General features: G+C 36.2%; 1 protein-coding gene across 2 annotated transcripts in view; it reads left to right on the forward strand.

The window, feature by feature from the left end:
• Positions 1–1,907: 1,907 nt before the first annotated feature.
• Positions 1,908–19,290, forward strand: part of LOC135196174 (REST corepressor-like) — a 117,843-nt gene continuing 100,460 nt past the window's right edge. Inside the window, exons 1-5 of one of the 2 annotated variants that reach the window (XR_010310339.1) lie at positions 1,908–2,150; positions 10,401–10,463; positions 15,579–15,653; positions 15,789–16,003; positions 17,572–17,685. Coding sequence is in view for 1 of the 2 variants with exons in the window: in XM_064222758.1 (XP_064078828.1) it covers positions 2,033–2,150; positions 10,401–10,463; positions 15,579–15,653; positions 15,789–16,003; positions 17,572–17,685 (585 nt within the window). In the remaining variant the exon portion in view is untranslated. The remainder of the gene's footprint in view (positions 2,151–10,400; positions 10,464–15,578; positions 15,654–15,788; positions 16,004–17,571; positions 17,686–19,290) is intronic. The other variant, XM_064222758.1, reaches the window with a different exon arrangement.

The following is a 19,290-nucleotide window of genomic DNA, read 5'->3' on the forward strand; positions in this document are numbered from 1 at the left end:
CTTGTAAATATCATCAGCTGAATTATCCGACTTCTTAGGGCTCTCATGTTTACGAAGTTCCCTTCTAAAAGAACTACGGAGACAGGCGTTTTTTTTTTCACGTCATCCCGCGTGCATTGAGGGTCAAGTTCTTTTAGCTTTTCACGCAACTCATCAGCACCTTTATTTCTTAAATTCCTATTAGAGTATCCTTTCGATTTCACCTTCCACAAAGCTATATGCTTCCTATATATGTCAATGAAATCCATCATGATTCCCCTTCCCTTGTCCTTAACGGCAGATGTGTCACTCATTCTGAAAATAATAGGCCCAGGGTAACTCTACGAGATCACTTGCGGATCCAGAAAAATTTCATGGGGTGCACCAATTTTCATATCACAACACACACACACACACAACGCAGGAGTCGAAGTAGCGGAAGACATAGGTAATTTTAGTGTCAAATCATGCACTAAGAAACATCAGTTTAGAACACAAAAATGCAAAATGGGGTAACGAATGGAAATGATTCCACATTCTTCTTAAAAAGTGGGTGTTGGGCCTGTAATAAAGTTCCGATGGGGGAAAAATTGGAAGAGAAGATTTGCCTCTATAGATGACGCTGATATATGCAAGTCATTCAACAGAATTATATATGGTTAAATTGCAAGAAACTATTGACGGGGTTAACAGGAAAATGGACGAAGCAATAAAAAAGAACTAAAAGTTAAAATAATTGATTGACACATCTTTATTAAAGTCAAGAATAATGAATGAGAAAAATAAAAGTACTGAAAATCATAGATCATGACATACAGAAAGAAAAATGGTGGAAGAACGGATACTAATAAACGAAGGCAAATATAAGCGTGATAGAAGTAAAAGGAAAGTCAAGGGGAGGAATGAAAATTTAAATTAATGAGTTACATATATAATTATTAGTGATATTGCTTAGAAATAGAATGCATACTTCCCCGTCCAGTGTCAAGAACAGACATTTATTGCATTTGTTCGTTGGAAAAGATCTCTCTCATTTTTCATTGCGCTGAATACAGGGAAGCTAGAATAGAAAAAAAGCGTAAATATTTCACTTTCAAAGCTCTGGCTTTCTATGAGTGCCCATCTTTTCTTCGTTTCCTTGTGTTTTCCAGTACCGACAGTGTGTTGGAGTTCGAGTATTGGAGAGAGGTCTGCCAACTCGACCCTTTCTTTTTTAATATTATTTATTCCTCCCTGAAAGAGGTTTCTCCCAAGGTTTTCTATAGACCTAGGTTTCTCCTTATATCACCAGAGAGACGGTGTTATGAAATTTTTATCTATCCATGTCACAGTAAAACTTTATGGGGATCAAAATACTCAGGTCATTTGAATCCTATGATATAATTATTGAGTTAACGAAGGAAGAGGCCAAAGAATTAAGTTAATGAAAATGGACGATATATAAGAATGGACAAGATTATTGGTACGAGGTGTCAGCCCATTCAAAATGACCGCGCTTCTAGCTCAGCCTCTTACAGCTGGTTTAAGTTCCTGTGATCCCAAGACCGAGTCAAGTTATCTTGTATTTTCGGTAATATTTTGCTTTAATATTGAGCTAATGTTACATAACGATCAATTCTAGCACATTGTGATTAACATTTATTTTTAAAAACAGATTCTTCAGTTAATAGAGCCTCCCTGAAGAAAAAAATACGATGATACCTGACAATAATTATTCAAGTAGCCATGAACCGTTGGAACCGTACCAAAAATCGAGCTTTTTCAAGTATTCTTCGTCATTTTTTATTGATGATTTACTTGATATTTACACTGCCAAATACATGATAAGCAATCTTGAAACATTTATGCTATGAATATACCCCGAAAACCACAGCAGAAATGTTGTACGGACAAATAAACATTTGCTATCAGCATATTCTACGGTACAAACATTTGTTTACGTACCAGAGGAAGGTAACGTCGGAGCTAGGGAAGAAACACCATCATCCCATCTCCAAAGATTTTGTCGTAAAAGCTGGTATATCCATTCACCTTCAAAATTAAGCCCCACAAAATGGTAACGGCAAGCAGTAAAAATACTGCTGATGTGAAAGAAGATAAAAAGTCTCGGGGACCAAGTCCGAGCAATGGACACGTCTCCGGCAATTGTGAAGAAGTAGAGAAGGATGGAGGTTCGTAGACTTTTCCAAAAATTGAAGCAAGGTTTAAGGCAACGATTCTTATTGATAGCATGTGGTTAATGTTGCGTGAAGGATGTTTGCAGAGTCTTTATTGCTAGGGCAATGTTTGGTCAACTTAGGGTACCTATAGGTTACTTAGAATAGCTAGGAAGTAGCTACCTAGGTATCTACCTACCTAGTCCTTTACTAGGGTTACCCTAAAGTAAGTAGGTACGAGGTACCTACTTAGTAAGGTAAATAATCGAGTGGACCGGCCAACTCACCTTCTACCGCGGTTTTGGCCACCCTCCGAAAAAGTACTTTAACGCGTCCTGACACCGGAGATGGTCATCAGTCATGAGTTGGCGGTGATAGCAGGAGCTCAAGACCTCTAATCTCCTTTCGAAGTATTTTCTCCAAAGTTAGAAATTAAGGCCATATTTTAAGATTTAAACAGAGGGTAATGAAAAGTCTGGCTCTACGCAGTGCACACTACTCCCGTGACGCTTTCGAAATTTTTACTTACGATTAGCTAACATTTTATAGAAGATTGACGCCATCTCGATGTTTGCAGAGTCGCTTGTGTCAACAAACTTCCCATTTCCTGTGCTAAATCCGCACATCACTTGTACCCATAGACGCTGGGGCACTTTCATCACAACAATCGTAAACCCTACCTCTAACCAGTACTTAGTATATAAGGGGACTACGGCATTCTTTGTGGTGTTTGCGCTCTTCAATTGACTTACACAAAACCGGGGGAAATAAGTGAAATTAGCGTACCTATTTGTAGTATACGTATATATATATACATATTACAGCAATTTTATCATTACTGCATTACTATGACAACTAGAATTCATGGAAACAGATTGTAAATGCATCGACGTAGTATGTGTGAAGCTCCACTAGATTGGCAACGATGAGTCATTTTGCTGTCGTCTGATCGTAAGTACTTCAGAAATATATGTAATTTTTTGGGGTTAATTTGGTTGGAAAAAAGGGATAATAGACATGAATTACATAAAGATTTTGAAGTAAAGTTAAACTAAATAATGGGTAAAGTAAACAATTAAGGGAATAAAGCTTTGCACTTCATAAACAGTGTAATCGTCTGCTGCTCGTAACTGTGTTTGTAGAGTGAGTGCTTAGGAACCAGGAACAGCAACGTGGTTCAAGTGCAATTTGGAGTGGATTAAGACCAATAATGTGTATAATAACAATCAAATAAGCACTGTGGAGTTTCAGTTGTGATGGCAGTAAGGATAAAACCACCGATTACAAGGTAAAAATGAATTCAGTTCAAACCATGACCCCGGGAATAAAAAGTTTCATACTTTCACTAAAATAGGCAACAAAATGTTGTTTTATTGTATTGATTACAACTGCAATCTTGAGAAGATCAATAAATGTTACATATATATGCGAACTGGGCTGGGAAGATGGTGGATTGTCTGTGGTTAAAACGGCCAGCCATGCGATAGTCGCCATATTGGATTTCAAAACTGCCTTGAAAACATATTTTACGAAGAGCTCACATGCTTATTTTAGTTCGTATAGGGCTTTCATATATCACATTATGTTGACGAAAATCTTTTGAATGGTATGCTTAAAGTTGCAATTGTATTCTTGTTTCACCAATTAAATATCGAGTGAATAAGGCCTGGATAGGGTTGTTTACCCTAGGTATTTGCCAGTAGCTTACTGTATTTTCCCTACTTTTGATTTTGAATTTTAGACTGTGCCCTTTGACCATTATTGTTGTGCAGGCCACTGGCTGTCGTACTATCCTACCACCCCAACTTCCTCTTTTCAGGTAGCCTAGCCCTTAGGTAGCTAGGGTAAAACACCGCTGCGTGGACAGGCATACACTGTACCGCTGCGCGGTAACTTATCCAAAAAATAACTTTAGCACTTCCAGTATCCTGAATTAGACACCAGTCATAACCCAACCAGCGTAGAAACAACAGATCGAGACCTCTACTTTCCTCATGAAGTAAGTGTTTTCTTTCAAGTCACAAAATAATGCCAAATTTCTAGTTAAACACAAGTTAATGTAAGTAGCCATGCGCAGTGCAAACTTACCTCCGTAACGTTTTCAAAAATAGAAATGCTATTTAGAGCTTAACCCCAATTATGACATCTCTCGTAAGAAAAGAAAAAAAAAAAGGAAAAAAATAAGATAATAACAACATTAATAATTGAATTTTCCCCCATTACACAGCGCACATAAGAGAAAAAGAAACATATAATTCTATATCTTTCCCAAAACGGAATGTGTACCGTTACGGAATTTGCTACCGCAGCAATCCCATCGACCAGAAACGACCGGAAAAGAATCCCCTTACATGATACGAGAGTAGTGCAAATCTCCGAGTAATCAACTCCAAAGGGAAAAATCCGCAACCGGATTCATTACAGCATTATTAGCAAAAAATCCACCTGTGAACACCTCAGGTGCTTCGAACTGCAGCATAGTCAGACTCGCAACTTCAGAAACTTGTGATTCTCAAAAAAATGTTCTATACTGAAACCAGCACATTCCACAAAATTATCTCCAGAATATGACTAAGATACTCAAAAATTGTCTCAAAGACATAACTCTCCCAAACGATACTGCCCAATTATATAAAAAATTATCACCTATTCGGGATAAAAAACTACAGTAAACTCACAGTTCCATAATTTTATGCGTGCCACCAAAAAAAAGAAAGTCACCCCCATGGATTAATGCCATCTCCTTATATACTATATATAAATCACCATCTTAATAATAACACCACTCCAGTGATAAAAATATTTCCTCCATTTAATTAATAACCCCACACAAAAAAAAATCATCCCCCCCAAAAAAAAATTGTCCTTAAATAACTCCCCACGACATTACCCGAATTATATAAAACCCCAGTGTCACCTATTCGGCTCATGAAACCACAAAAATTCAGCCCCAAATATCATACACACAGGAGTAATCACATGTTTATCATCACGTTTCTCAGCTAAAACAGAAATTTGCCGTATTACAACAACTTCCCACGTAAAATATTAACCCCGAAATCTTACGCCAAATCGCCGCAGATTTGCGCATAATAAAAAAGGAAGTAGAAGGAAATAAAAGTGAAAAAAAAGTGAAAGCATTTCGCCACTAAATTGCAAAAAAAAACAGACAGCAAAGAAAAAAAGAAAAAAAATGCAATTGCGCAACTACGTATATATTAATCACCACAACCAATTCTTTTCAATTTCAAGATGTGTTAACCTCGACCGACTTGTTTTTTCCTCTAAGACTACAAATCTATTTCCAATTTTCTCTTCAATGCTATATTAAGTGAATATAGCTATCTTTTTAATTTTAATTTATGGATTAATTTATATATATATATAATTATATTCTATATAATATATTATACTATTATATAATCAATTATATATATATATTTATATATATAATTTTTAAATTATGATAAATTAATATAATTTATATTATATATGGATTATTATATATTATATTATATATTATATATAGATATATATATAATATATATATATATATATATATATATATATATATATATTATATATATATATATAGATATATAATATATGTATATATATATATATATATATATATATATATTTATATATATATTTATATATATATTTATATTATATATTTAATTTATATAATTTATATATATTTATTATATATTTATTATATCTATTTATTATTATATATTTATGTATTATAGATATTTATATATATAATATATAGTATATATATATATATTAATATATATTATATTATATAGATATATATATTATAATATATTATATTGATAGATATATAATATATATACTATAATATATATATCATATATATATATATATATATATACTTTATATAATATTTTATATATATTCTTATATATATTTATATTATATATTATAATATTATATATATATAATATATATATATATATTCATATATATATATTATAATATTATATATAGAGTAATTCTATATATATATAATTATATTATATATAATAATATATAATATAATATAATATATATATATGACTATAATAATTAATATATATCCGATAATATATAGATTATATATAATATAGGATATATAATATATATTAATCTATATATATACAATATATAGAGATATATATATATATAATAATGATTTAATATAAATATATATAATATATATAATAAATATAATATAATATATATACTTATATATTATATATATAATATATTATATATATATTATATATATACATATATATAGATAATAATATATAATATATATATATATATATATTAAAGAAATTGTATCATTATTACATTACTATGACATCTAGAATTCATGGAAACAGTTTGTAAAGGCATCGGTGTTGGCAATGATGACTGGCATCCCTAGCATGCATTAAAGATTACATTTGTTTCAGCTGTACAATTATTAAGAATTTAAAACAAATTATTTCAGCCATACAATTATAATTTTTTTTAAACAAGTCAAAATAGTAATACAGACTTAAATAAATGAAAAGTGCTAGAAATTTTTTTTTTTTTTTTTTTTTCCATCTACAATTTACTAACCTGTCATCTGTTTGACTCGTGGATTCTGGCTGCCATACGTACAAAATTATTCCTGCCTTGAACAAACTTATGTATTTTAAGTTGAATTTGGAGTTAATTAAGAACGTAATGTGTAAAATTACAATCAAATAAGCACTGTGGAGTTTCATTTGTGATGGAAGTAAGGATAAAACCACTGATGACAGGGTAAAAATGCATTTCAGTTCGAAACATGATCACAAGAATAAGTTGTCTCATATTTTCACTAATATAGGCAACAGAATGTTGTTTTATTGTGCTGATTACAACTGGAATATTAAGTAAAAGCAATAAACGTTACATAGATACGCAAATAATTGTTCATATGAGCGCCGGGAGGGCTGGGAACGACCTGTCCACCAGTGTATGCCTGGTTGTCCACGAGATGATACCACCCCATATTGGATTTAAAAACTTCCTTAAAGACATATTTTATGAAGACCTCACATGCTTATTTTAGTTCGTAAAGCGGTTTCATATATCTCAATTTGTTGACGAAACTTCAGTCCTATGAATGGTATGCTTAAATATTGAATTGTATTTTTGTTTCACCGATTAAATATAGAGTGAAAAAGTGTCTCATTAGTCCGTGCAAGTACCTGCACAGCGGTGTTTTACCCTTCTGAATAACTGAAAGTCCTTTGCTTGGCTTTAGGCTAGGTAGCTATGATATACAGTCAGCGCCATTTGTATTGAGAATTTTTGGAATTCTCAATCATTTTGTGGTTTTTTGGACCCGTATCATATTTCTCGCAAAAAAATCGGCCGGGACAAAATGACTGATTGGCACATTTTACTTATCCACCCATGCACTACTGGTGACAATTTCAAAGAGTTAGTACCCAATTGTCAGTCATAAGGAGTGCATTTCTTTTGATGGCGGTCCACATATTTCGTTTTTGTGCTTTGTGTGCAGTGAGTGTTGGCGTCTACCACGCCCTTAGAGTGATGTCTGGTAAAAATACCGGCCATGATAATATTGAGAGAGTTGTTGAACTACATAAAGTTGGTAAAAGAAACCGATAAATTGCCGAAATTACTGGTGTTAATGAGAAGACAGTGTCGTGACTACTCCAAAAAGGGCGTCAGGCTGGATCTGGTGATAACGTTTCCGAACACAAACACGGCGGGGGTAGGTCTTTGAAGATTCCTACGAAGACTTTAAGGCTTTTAAGGCATCAGTTGGGACCTTAATCTTCAATACTGCAAAGGAATTGAAAGAAAAGAACCCTAAGCTCCTTAGAAATGTGTCTGTAAGGACAATTCAGCGCAACATCCAGAAGCGTCAAGAATATTCCAAGGTGAAAGCGCAAGTCAAGCCCCTCATGACTGCTAAGCAACATCGCCATCGTGTTCAATTTGCCAAGTACCATAAGGACTGGGACCTTGTACAGTGGCATAAGGTCCTTTGGACTGATGAAGCAACGTTCTGCGTCAGTGAGAACAAGGGCACGAAGGTTTGGAAGTCACGCACTTCGTCAGCGTGTGACCCGCAGCCGACATTGACCAGCGTTAAGCATCTGCCCTACCTCATGGCGTGGGGCTCCTTTGGCTATGGTGGACTAGGGAATCTTGTCATGCTTCCTAGATGCCAAACGCTTAATTCTGAGCATTATATTAAGCTGCTAAAGGACAATTTAGCAGTCTTTCGCCAAAACCGGCTTTGAGATCTTTCAGCAGGACGGCGCCCCTTGCCACACCTCAAGGGCATCCAAAAGGTGGCTCTCTGACAACGAATTTGAATTTATGCATGACTGGCCTGGCCAATCACCTGATCTGTCCCCCACAAAAAACCTTTAGGGAATCTTGAAACGCCGCCTTCGTAAGAAGGATATGTCGACAATCCCCAAGGTTGAGATTGTAATAAGGAAGGTCTGGGGGGAAATACCCCTTGCCCACTGTCAGAACTTGGCTGATAGTCTTCCACAGTGACTCCAAAAGGCCATCAAGTCCAAGGACTTCCCCGTCAGGAAGTAGCAATGACGGCATAAGTGTTAAAGTATTTTATTTTTTTATTTTTATGAATTAAATTTATTTTTTCTGCAAGGTAATTTCTCTCTTCTCAGTACAAATGGCGCTGACTGTAGTAGCCAAATTTTAAAAAATCAGTCTTCTATTCCTTGTAGCCTTCTAGGCCTAGCAGTCCTAATAATAATGGTGACCTTACCATCACCCCAATGGGAAACCAAGATTTTGGTATGGGACGAAACCCAAAAAGAGGAAACTCATAAGTTTAAGATCGCCTTGGGCAGCACAAGGGAAGCTGTCAGTAAAGTATACTTCCTACTAATTCTTATAGGTATGTTGGCTACAGTCCTTAGGGCTAGCTATATATAAGGGTAAAGGATAGGCTGATTTAAATATGTATGCAGTCAAATAGATGTGTAAATGTAGTTTTCTGACAGGTTTTAATGTATAATTTCATTGCATTTGATTCTCATTTCTGCCAGATCAATAGATAATCTAAAACAACCACACTGGGCTTAGTCTAACGCTTGGCTAAGGGGGAGGCCATTGTGGCGAAACCTGGGTGTTTGGGTGGATGAATGTAAAAACTATGGTAGTTAAATAGCTTTTAGTTTAGTGATGCATCCAAATCTAACCAAACCTAGGATGCTGGATCCACAGTTTACTAGGCAAATACCTATCCTGATCTAGAAGCCCATAGGGTAAACAACCGAGTGGACTAGCTTTGGCCACCTTAACCATGTTCAGACCCACCTTCAGAAAAAGTACTTTTAACACGTCCTGACACTGGAGATGGGCACCAGTCACGAGTCATAGGTTGTGGGAGCAACACCTCGAGACATGTGACTCGTGACTGGTGCCCATCTCTGGTGTCAGGACATGTTAAAGTACTTTTTCTGAAAGTGGGTCCGAACACGGTTTAGGTGGCCGCAGCTAGTCCACTCAGTTGTTTACCCTACATGTTCAATGCACAAATGTTCCTCCCCCCCATTGACGTAACATGAATTCAGACACTTTTCCGGTAAATTGAGGTCCAATATTGCTCAGCAGTTCCATTGGTCTACATACACATGGAGACATTACTTTATTTACTACATTTGCAAGAGTCTCACTCTTCTTATTTTTCTTAAAAATGTCATATGCAATCTACTCATATGGGTCACCATCACGACCACTCAAAGAGATCCACTTCTTGTCACCAGTAAAGACGCAATTGATTACAGCTGTGTCAAATGGCTCATTCACTCTTAATCATAACATAGGTGGACTCATTCACTCTTGTTGATAGTGCCTCCCTTTTTGAGATGTCTCGTGTTTTGTAGCCACATCCACACAGAGATAAACTAGGTATGGAGTTCACACCTGCTCTTCCATACGCTCATTTTAAGAGATTTATCTAAAAATGTATCATATCTAAAATGGTGACATAGCAAAAATGAAGTAGATAAGTTGAGATGTTACTGTATTTGGCATTTAATCTATATGAATCAAGGTTTGTATAAATATGTACTTGTTATGTGTTAAAAAAATAAACACTAAAATGATGGTATAGTATTTCCATTTTTTTATATTCCAATGTACAAAATTAATTTAAAAGTGGAAGGTGTTATTTTTATTTAGAAATTATCTGGCTACAGTATACAGTACTGTTTTCAATTTCAGATAGTGGAATGAGAGTTGGGAAAGCCTATCAGGCTGAAATTCCTTCAATGTTACCTGCACAAGGTATGGTTCTATTTTTATCACTTGGGGTGTATTAGTTTACATTGATAAAATAATATTGTCAGTGGTTTTGCCATTTTGTTTTGCTCTTACATTGCTTATTAAATTCCAGTAATTCGTGTCCTTGTCCATTAATATTTATTATAATAGATATTTGTTCTCAGTGTCTTGGATAGACTCCCTAACATAACTGTAATGGTAATTGTAATTACTTTGAATAATGCATGAACAGTAAATGTGCCCTGCAGTCAAACTTATTAGATCCAGAGGTCCTTCATTTCTGACACCAGTGGACTGTTGGACAGTCTCCTTGAGAATATTGTGCAGTTGGAACAGAGTTCAAGCGTAGATGTTATGCAATTACTTCGATAAAGCATGTCTCCTTGTATTTTATAATTTACTTACATTTTTATCTTCTTATTGTCAATTAATATAATTTAATTTTTCTTTTCTAGTAACTGATATCTTTTCTGTATTTTTCATTACCTTCAGTTACGTCTTTCAAATGAAACACCATTTTCATTGGAATTTTGGATTTCAAGTCATTGGCCTCTGTAAGCTTGTTCTTTATGAATGGGGTATATCTTCTTATTACTGTAATGATGATATACCTATGTTGAAGGTCAAGTGCTTCAGATGTAAACACAAAATTCCTGTGACCTTCAGATGTAAACACAAAACCCTGAGGTCTCTTTTAACAAGTTAGTGTTGAACATATACGTATAAGAGTCATGAATGAAATACGTATATTACTTTATGATTTAGAAATGATTTCCATTTACAAAGCTAGAGTAATTATTTTTTTCAATAAAATCAGTTTTTATTCAAACCCATTACATAATCTTTAAAAGAATGCATCTGGGTGAACAAGGTGAAGCATATCAAAGAAAACAGGTACAGTTTGCATGCTTAGCCAACTTCCAGATCCTTGTGGATACTCTGCTAACCTGATTTTTTTTGTGCCAACCTCCACCTGAAGGGAGTAGCAAAGGATGGAGGCCACTAGAGTTCCACTCCTGAAGATGACACTTTCATAAGAAATAGGTCTTCAGTGGAAGAACTTAACAAGCCCATGAAAATGACCAAGATGATTATATAGTTCAAGTAATGTAATTGAAGCACCTCCGAGAACTATCTAAATTGTACTCAAAAGCCAGAGAGGATGTAAAGTCAGACTTCACGGCATAGATCATTCATGTGTAAGTACATGTTGCCAGTGAGATGGGATTCGGGGATACAAGCCAATCCTGATGATTTATATGCAGTAACAAACAAGAGGGAGAAGTAGATAGACTGTACACAGAAGACTGGATCAAAGAACCCTTACAGGAATAACTAAGGGACCAAAAAGTGGCAAAAGAGAGAGTGAGGACCAGTGACTAGAGTGGAAAATATCTTAAATAACTTGGAGAAAGGATGGAAATACTGTTTACTTAAATAGTTGAGGCCATGTAGAATAAAGACTGGACAAATGATATCCTTTAATGAAGAGAGAGAGCATCCTGTCATTTCTCAAAGGGATGGAACAGTTCCCCAGAAATGAAATAGCAGCTTCAAGGAGACCCTATTACTCACACCAAGCCACAAAGATTGCAAAATTGCCTGATAGATGTAGTGACTAAAGGATGCAGGTGAAGCTGGTGATTGAGGTTGTTTTAGAAGGCTTCAAGCATGAAGAGTTCTGGGTAAATTCATAGCGAGTGTTAGAAGGTCCAGGAACTACTCCTACTAATGCCAAATTGGGGCAAGTGTTGTTACTCAAGGGTTCACTGAGGCTTGAAAGTCTGCTAGCGCCTCTCATTAGACCAAGTGGAGGAAATGCATAGGTGTCCAGGCTGTCACGTATACCTGAAATATTGCATCCACTGGGTCATGCTAAGGAGAGCTGTAAAAGGAAAGTTTGACATTTAGCAGCAAGGCAGATCCAACAAAGGTGTTCCCCACATCTGCAAACATCCAATGGGCCATTCTACACATTTTTATGTGTATACTGAGCTTTTGATTGTTTTGTTTCTGTTCAGCTGTTGCTATTAAGCAATTAGTGTTAATTAGCAGTTTGCTTCCAAACATTTAGCTTTCACCATTAACTTGTTTCTTAAAATATCACAATAGTTTTGCATGAAGACAGTTTTACTGGTCTCTTCCAGTGTTTTGAAGGAACTGCAGAAAGGAAAAGGCATAAAATAAAAAGATTATGCCATAAAGTTTCTTAGAAAGAATGATCTCAGTAAACAACTTATTGCTACTTCTGCTTTTTACCCCACTATTTATCCTTTTTTATTTATTGGAACTGTAGTTTGGTGGATTTTCACTTTTGAAATTAATACAGTGTATTGAGGTTTTCAGGGCTTATGATCTTTCAGAATTTCTGCATCCAGGACTGTTTTGTTCAGAATTATGATTGGTACTCTCTTGGAACAGTCCTTCCCAAACTCTAGTTCCTGAGGATGTTTTGTACTTATCTCCTATGAAAGGTTTTCTTCCATGACTGACTCTTGTTAGGAGGGTAGTGCTGTCAGTGCACCGTGTGTGGTGCACTGAAGGCATTACTAAAGGGTGCTTGCAGCTGTCTTCAGCTCCAAGTTATACATGCTTATAGCCTTTTACTTTACCCCATTTCCTGTTTCTTTAGTCTCGGTGTCCCATATCTTGTATTATTAGTACTTCATAGTGCAGGTGTGTGGTTTTCTCAAATTTCCATCTCTAGATCTTGTGCTTTCATCTTTTATTTTGTGGATTTCTTTCTCTTGCTGTCAAACCACGCCAACTCCCTCTTCTCACTGTTCTAAGTTCAGAATGGCTGAATATGTCCAGTGTTTGGTTTGACAACATTATTTTTCATAAATGTCCATGACTGACTAAATTCATCAGCTACTAACGGTCAGTAGATGTGTCTCTTCCAGTGACCTCATCAGTTATAACACAGTTAGATCCACAGCTAGCTGCTTCTTGGTTCTCTTGAGACCCTCAGCTAGGATGCCAGCAAGTCCTGAGGCCAAGACTGCCATGTTAATGACTACTTGAGACATGCTGTAATCTTCCATTGGCGATTATGACTGCAGTATTAGTGATCTTGACAACTAATCCTTGCATGAGAAGTGCAGTAGCAGTTCCTCTTATAGAGAGGATACAAAGGAAAGTTGGCATTCCAAGATTGAAACTTAGATACTCGGACCTGAGACCTGATGACTGCTTTTCCAAAGACTTTGTTCATAACTTCCAGTAAAATTTCTTATTATTGGTGACTGTTTTGCCTCTTGCCACAGGTGTGGGAGCTATACAAGTAAGTGCTTAACTGCTCTGTCCCTGAGGTCAATTTAGAGGAGGCACTTGATATTGACCATGTAATTCTCTGAAGGAGAGAGTGACTCTTTTGACTGCAAATTATTTCCCCATGACCAGCCAAATTGAAATTGTCAACTTTTTCTCTTCTTAATGGATGAGAAGTTCCTTGTTGGACGAGTGGATTTTGCGCTCTGCTACCAATCCGGTGGTCCGAAGTTCGATTCTCGGCTCGGCCAACACGGAACCAGAGGAATTTATTTCTGGTGATAGAAATTTGTTTCTCGATATAATGTGGTTCGGATCCCACAATAAGCTCTAGGTCCCATTGCTAGGTAATCAATTGGTTTCTAGCCACGTAAAAATATCAAACTTCGGGCCAGCCCTAGGAGAGTTGTTAATCAGCTCAGTGCTCTGGTAAAACTAAGATGTACACTTAATGGATGAGACAGACTTGACCAAGGAAAGATTTCTCGATGGTTACAGGTGGCAGCAGATGAGGGAACAGGAGTTTTATCTACCCACTCACTGGTTTACATAGCCTCACTGTTTTCTTCAGGTACTGGGAGAAATTTGGGATATTCCAAGGTTGAATTATGAAGAGATCATTGTTTTGTTTATATCAAGAAAATGAATTTTGCATCAAAAACATTTCTTTCCTTATTGTCTTTCAAACTTCATAGGCTGCTATTCAAGTCCTTCCTAGGATTGCCATCTTCTGGGTCATATGCATTTCTGATGCGAGATGCTGATAAAACCTTGTCAGTCCTCTGCCAAAGTTTGGTATTTACCACTCCTGTCTTGTAGTGCAGTAGGTAAAGGTTGGTTAGTAGTAAATATCAGAGCTAAGGAAAGTAGTTCTTATCCTTTGGGTAAAAGCTTTTTATCATATAAATCAACTCCATCTGGTGAGAAACTTGTACACAGCCTGGGCTCTCTGCAGCCAAGGAATAGCAAGGAGGGGAAGAGAGACCAGACCAGTCATTCAACCCACTCACTTTAAGCATTGGTTACATGTGAAATGCTTTCTTCATCATGGGTCTGGATAGCCACAGTTTGCTGAGCAGCCACTACAGGTCCTAAGGAAGTGTCCAAGGATATGTGGGTAACTCACCCAAGTAGAATGAGTTGAAGATGATCTGCATCCACCAGATCCCAACCATTGGTACCCAAGCTACTAAAATGTTCATCCTGGATGGGGGATGGCGTGATACCGTGGACTTCATGGATTCTTGGCCTGGGTGAAGAGTTGTTCCTCTTGTGGGAATTATGTTTTTGAGCACCAGTTTTTTGTGCCTGCACTGCAATGCTCATGTGAGACAAAAATAGAACTGATAGGTTCTTAGCTTTCACCACAACTGGAAAATAGATTAAGGTCTTAAAGACTGATACAAGAAAGGAAGAGAAGTTATTATTAGTTTATCCAGACCTCTCAGCCTAATAAAGGCTCTTCTCAGGCTGGTTAGGAAGAGAACCAGTCAGTTATAGATTTAGTACAGGTAGAAATTATAGAATGTCAAACAGCTGAAGGGCTGTAAAGATCATTTAGAAATGAAAGAGATTTTAACATTTTCTTTCATCTGTGAATATTGTTAGTGTCCATTTCAATGGATGTTTGACTATTTTGTATTATACTTGAATGTTTTCATCTTCTACTTTATTTAACGTGAACTATATCATAATTCAGTCACAGATCTGAAGCTTTTCTCAAATTTTATGAACTATTTTGAAGGGTTTTGTTGTTTCTTTATTTTTCTTCAGTCATTTAATGATAAGGGTAATTAAAGATTCATAAATACATTTTCTTAAAGCATCATTCCATTTCATTTGTAACAGAGCGCCGTCCTGAACAGTGTCCTGAACGAGCACTGCTGGTTTGGGCACCAAAGTTAGAAATCAACGAAGAAAGCTGTAAGTGAATCATGATTTGTGCTTTAGTAGTCTAGAGAATGCCTTATTGCAGGCTAAGTTTTTTCAGTTGAACCTTGAAATATGTTCTGTAATATCTAATGTTTATATCATATTCATTAGAAAATTTATTTTCAGTGGAACAGTATATTTGGTTAGCCAAAGACAAGTATGGTTACAATGCTGAGCAGGCTCTTGGAATGTTGTTTTGGCATCGCCATGACTTGGAGAAGGCCACAGCTGACTTAGCTAACTTCACACCTTTTCCTGATGAGTGGACAACTGAAGATAAAGTTCTCTTTGAGCAAGCTTTTCAGTTCCATGGCAAAAGTTTTCATCGAATAAGGCAGATGGTATGTACAACAGGGATCTAAATTGGTGGCTTAAGCACATTTTTATTATTACTATTACATATTATTATTTATGTGTGATGTTGAGCAACTTTTGTAAGCAAATGTTGGTGTAGCTTGTTGCCACAGGTTTTCGGTGTGGGTTTAAATGATGTTTGACACTCAGTGAACCTGATGGATTAAGGCTTATGTTAAAAGCTTGGTAATTATGGCTTGATAAAGGTAATATAATAAACTGAAATTACTTAAAGTTCAAAACTTTCTCTTTTAGAATGTTTGTATAGTAAAGTACCATATAGGTTGCTGAGGGAGAGCAAAGCGATAGCATCTCACTCTCCAAGGTAGTTAAGGAAAGACTGAAAGACTGAATGCGTCACGATGGTGGTGTGTAGTCTCTGACTAGCTATCACCTCATGCACACAGGAGTTGCCGGATCTCACAGAATACTTCTTTACAATCTTTGATTGTTTTTAACTGGTTACTAGCTAGCGCTTGGTAAATATTGGTAAGACCTCAGGTTTGTTAGCTATGAAAAATACAAATACTATATTAAAAATTTGTCATATTACCTGAAAGTCTCTAGCAACCAAAACTACTATAAATAAGAAGTCAAATCTTTCTGGAAAATTATTCAAGAATTAAATCTTTCTGGAAAATTATTCAAGAATTAAAGTGATTGTTGAGGTTTTCTGGGCCACAGCTCTTACATCTAAAGAGTTCTGTAGGCAGTTAAATACCTCCTCAGTTTGTGCCTGTATTTGGGTTTTCTTGTCAGGTACCCAGTTTGCCAAGTGTACTATAATACTAATAATAATAATAATAATATCCTTTATTTCAGCTCAGGGCCATATACATTGAATATATAAAATACAGAAGTAGTAAACACAATCTAGATACATGAGATAACATGATAAAAATAATGAATAAATGGCATTATCCACACAATAGCTGAGGTAGTATAAAAGATAGTAATCATAATACTACTGGTAATAACAGTAATGATATTGGAGAGAGAAAATGCATTGAGTTATAATAGTTAGTGCACAGATTGTATAACTTAAATTTCAGCAAGAGACCTTAGGTGGTTACAGTAGTCAGGTCCAGAGGGCTAAATACAAAAATTGAATGTAGAAGAACTAACTTGATAGTATTCACAGAAATAATGAAAAAGTAAAATATCAGCAATAAATACAATAATAATGACAGATTCGTAACACCTTTAGCCCGTTTCTGATTACATATCAATCTTAAATCGAATTTATTTTGTTTAAGTTGGTTTTAGGGTCTTGAATAAAATGTATGATATTTATATGTTCTGAATAGTATTGAAACAGTGAAAATCAATGAAACGCATTCAGTATTTAATTGAACTGTTCCATATGATATTGACTAGAGGGGAACTTCATTATACTTCATTCATCAAATGTAACAGCTACACTTACAGATGAAGAACTTTTTTTTGTCTAGTTACTACTTAGTTGACCACCTTTTGTTTTAATTTTATGCTTAATGTTATCTGACTAAATGAAACAGTGTAAGTGCATTAATCTGAGTTTATTATTTATTTCCAGTTACCAGACAAAACAATAGCTCAACTAGTTAAGTATTATTATCTCTGGAAGAAGACTAGACAGAGGAGTTCTCTTATCGACCGTCATGCAAGAAAGCATACTGCCAAATTACAGGTATGTGTACAGTCAGTTTTGATCTTAAACATTGGTTCTTTGTCCTTTTCCCTTTTGTATGTATGAGCATTAATTTTTTTTTAAACTGTTCTGAGCAACTTCTTGGCATAATAGCAGGTTTCCTAAAAAAAAAAAAAAAAAAAAAAAAAGCAGGTATCCTAAAAAGAAAAAAAAACTGAAGTAAGAGAAACTTATTTTTGATAGCTGCTAGATGCAGAATGAGTGAATGTACTTTGGCAACAGTTGTCACTGAGAACTTCTGGCATGCAATGTGCTATTCAGCTTCTGTTAGTCAAGGATCACCCTCCACTGGGAGGAGTCCCTGTAGGAGACACCGAAGAGACATATCTGGTGATGAATGAACGCATACTTTTCTGTGGCTGCCTTATGCAAACACTTCTCCAAGGAGGTCTCTGTTAACAAAACTTTTTGAGGTGTAGAGGGGATGCAACCATGGCCACCCTAACCTATCAGGGACATCCAAAGGGACCTTCCACTGCATGTGGTGCTGCAACAGACAACCCCCTAATAGGCCATACATGAGTGGTTTTTCCTTTCCCTTAATAGGTACATCTCTGTCTGCCACAAAAGCGGTGCTGTTGCTGTGCACCTCTTGCAGTACGTTGTCAGCCCTAGCTGCAATCCCTTTTTTGTTCATATATGAAACAAACCTTCTGTCTTAACATTAAGATAAATATTCTAGCACCAGCTGGAAGTCCGGTAAAATTATTAAAAAACTTGTGTGATCCAGGGACTATTGGCATCTGTACCTGGTCACGGGGAATTGATAGTTCCCACAATGCCCTGGCATCCTGTGACCTATCAGTTACTTTCCTACTACCTGTAAGAGAGGATGTGATTACTCTCTATCTCTTTAAAACTGGTTTAGTTTGCCTGTTTTTTCATATCTTTCTTTGTTACCTTTCTGTGGGTGCTCTCAGTGTGTGTGTGTGATCTGGTAGGGTTGAGTAAGTTGTGAGATCATGGAGAATTTTGCTTCACTAGCAGAACTTTCTTTGGGATCTTGCAAGAGACAGGAAATTCCCTGGAGTGAGTGGGTTTCCTTGTTCGAGATTCTTGACGTCGGTGTCTACAGATCCTCACTCAACCTGTAGTAGGTGCAGAGTTAATATATGTACTATTTACCAATCCTTGTTCAGTTTGTCGTAGTTGGTTGGTGGAACAATGGAAGAAGTTTTATGAAAAGAGTCAGTAGAAAAGAAAGGAGACGCTGCATCTTTGGATGACCAAGTGTCTTCACGTCTTTTGTATAGGCTATACATCATACTGTTCCATATGTTTCTTCACCTGGATTTGATGTTTCCCATAAAACATCAATTTCTTCTAATGATTCGTTATTGGAAACACCAGGAGGGGTTTTGGGAAGTTTTGTACATAATTACTCTCCTTCCTTCCCGGCAGGAAGCTGGGGAGCATCTCCATCTTTGTCCCATGTTTCAGCCCCCAATGTGCAGAGGATGGAAGGAATGTGGTCAGCATTAGGCCTGTCAGGCGTACCAACCTTGGAAGGGTTGTTATCCTGCTATATGCCGTCACGCTTCCCTCTGGGTCTTCCCACTATTAGTGTCCCTCCTCCACCTGGTC

This window comes from Macrobrachium nipponense, chromosome 17 (genome assembly GCF_015104395.2).
Source record: "Macrobrachium nipponense isolate FS-2020 chromosome 17, ASM1510439v2, whole genome shotgun sequence".
Classification (NCBI taxonomy): domain Eukaryota; kingdom Metazoa; phylum Arthropoda; class Malacostraca; order Decapoda; family Palaemonidae; genus Macrobrachium; species Macrobrachium nipponense.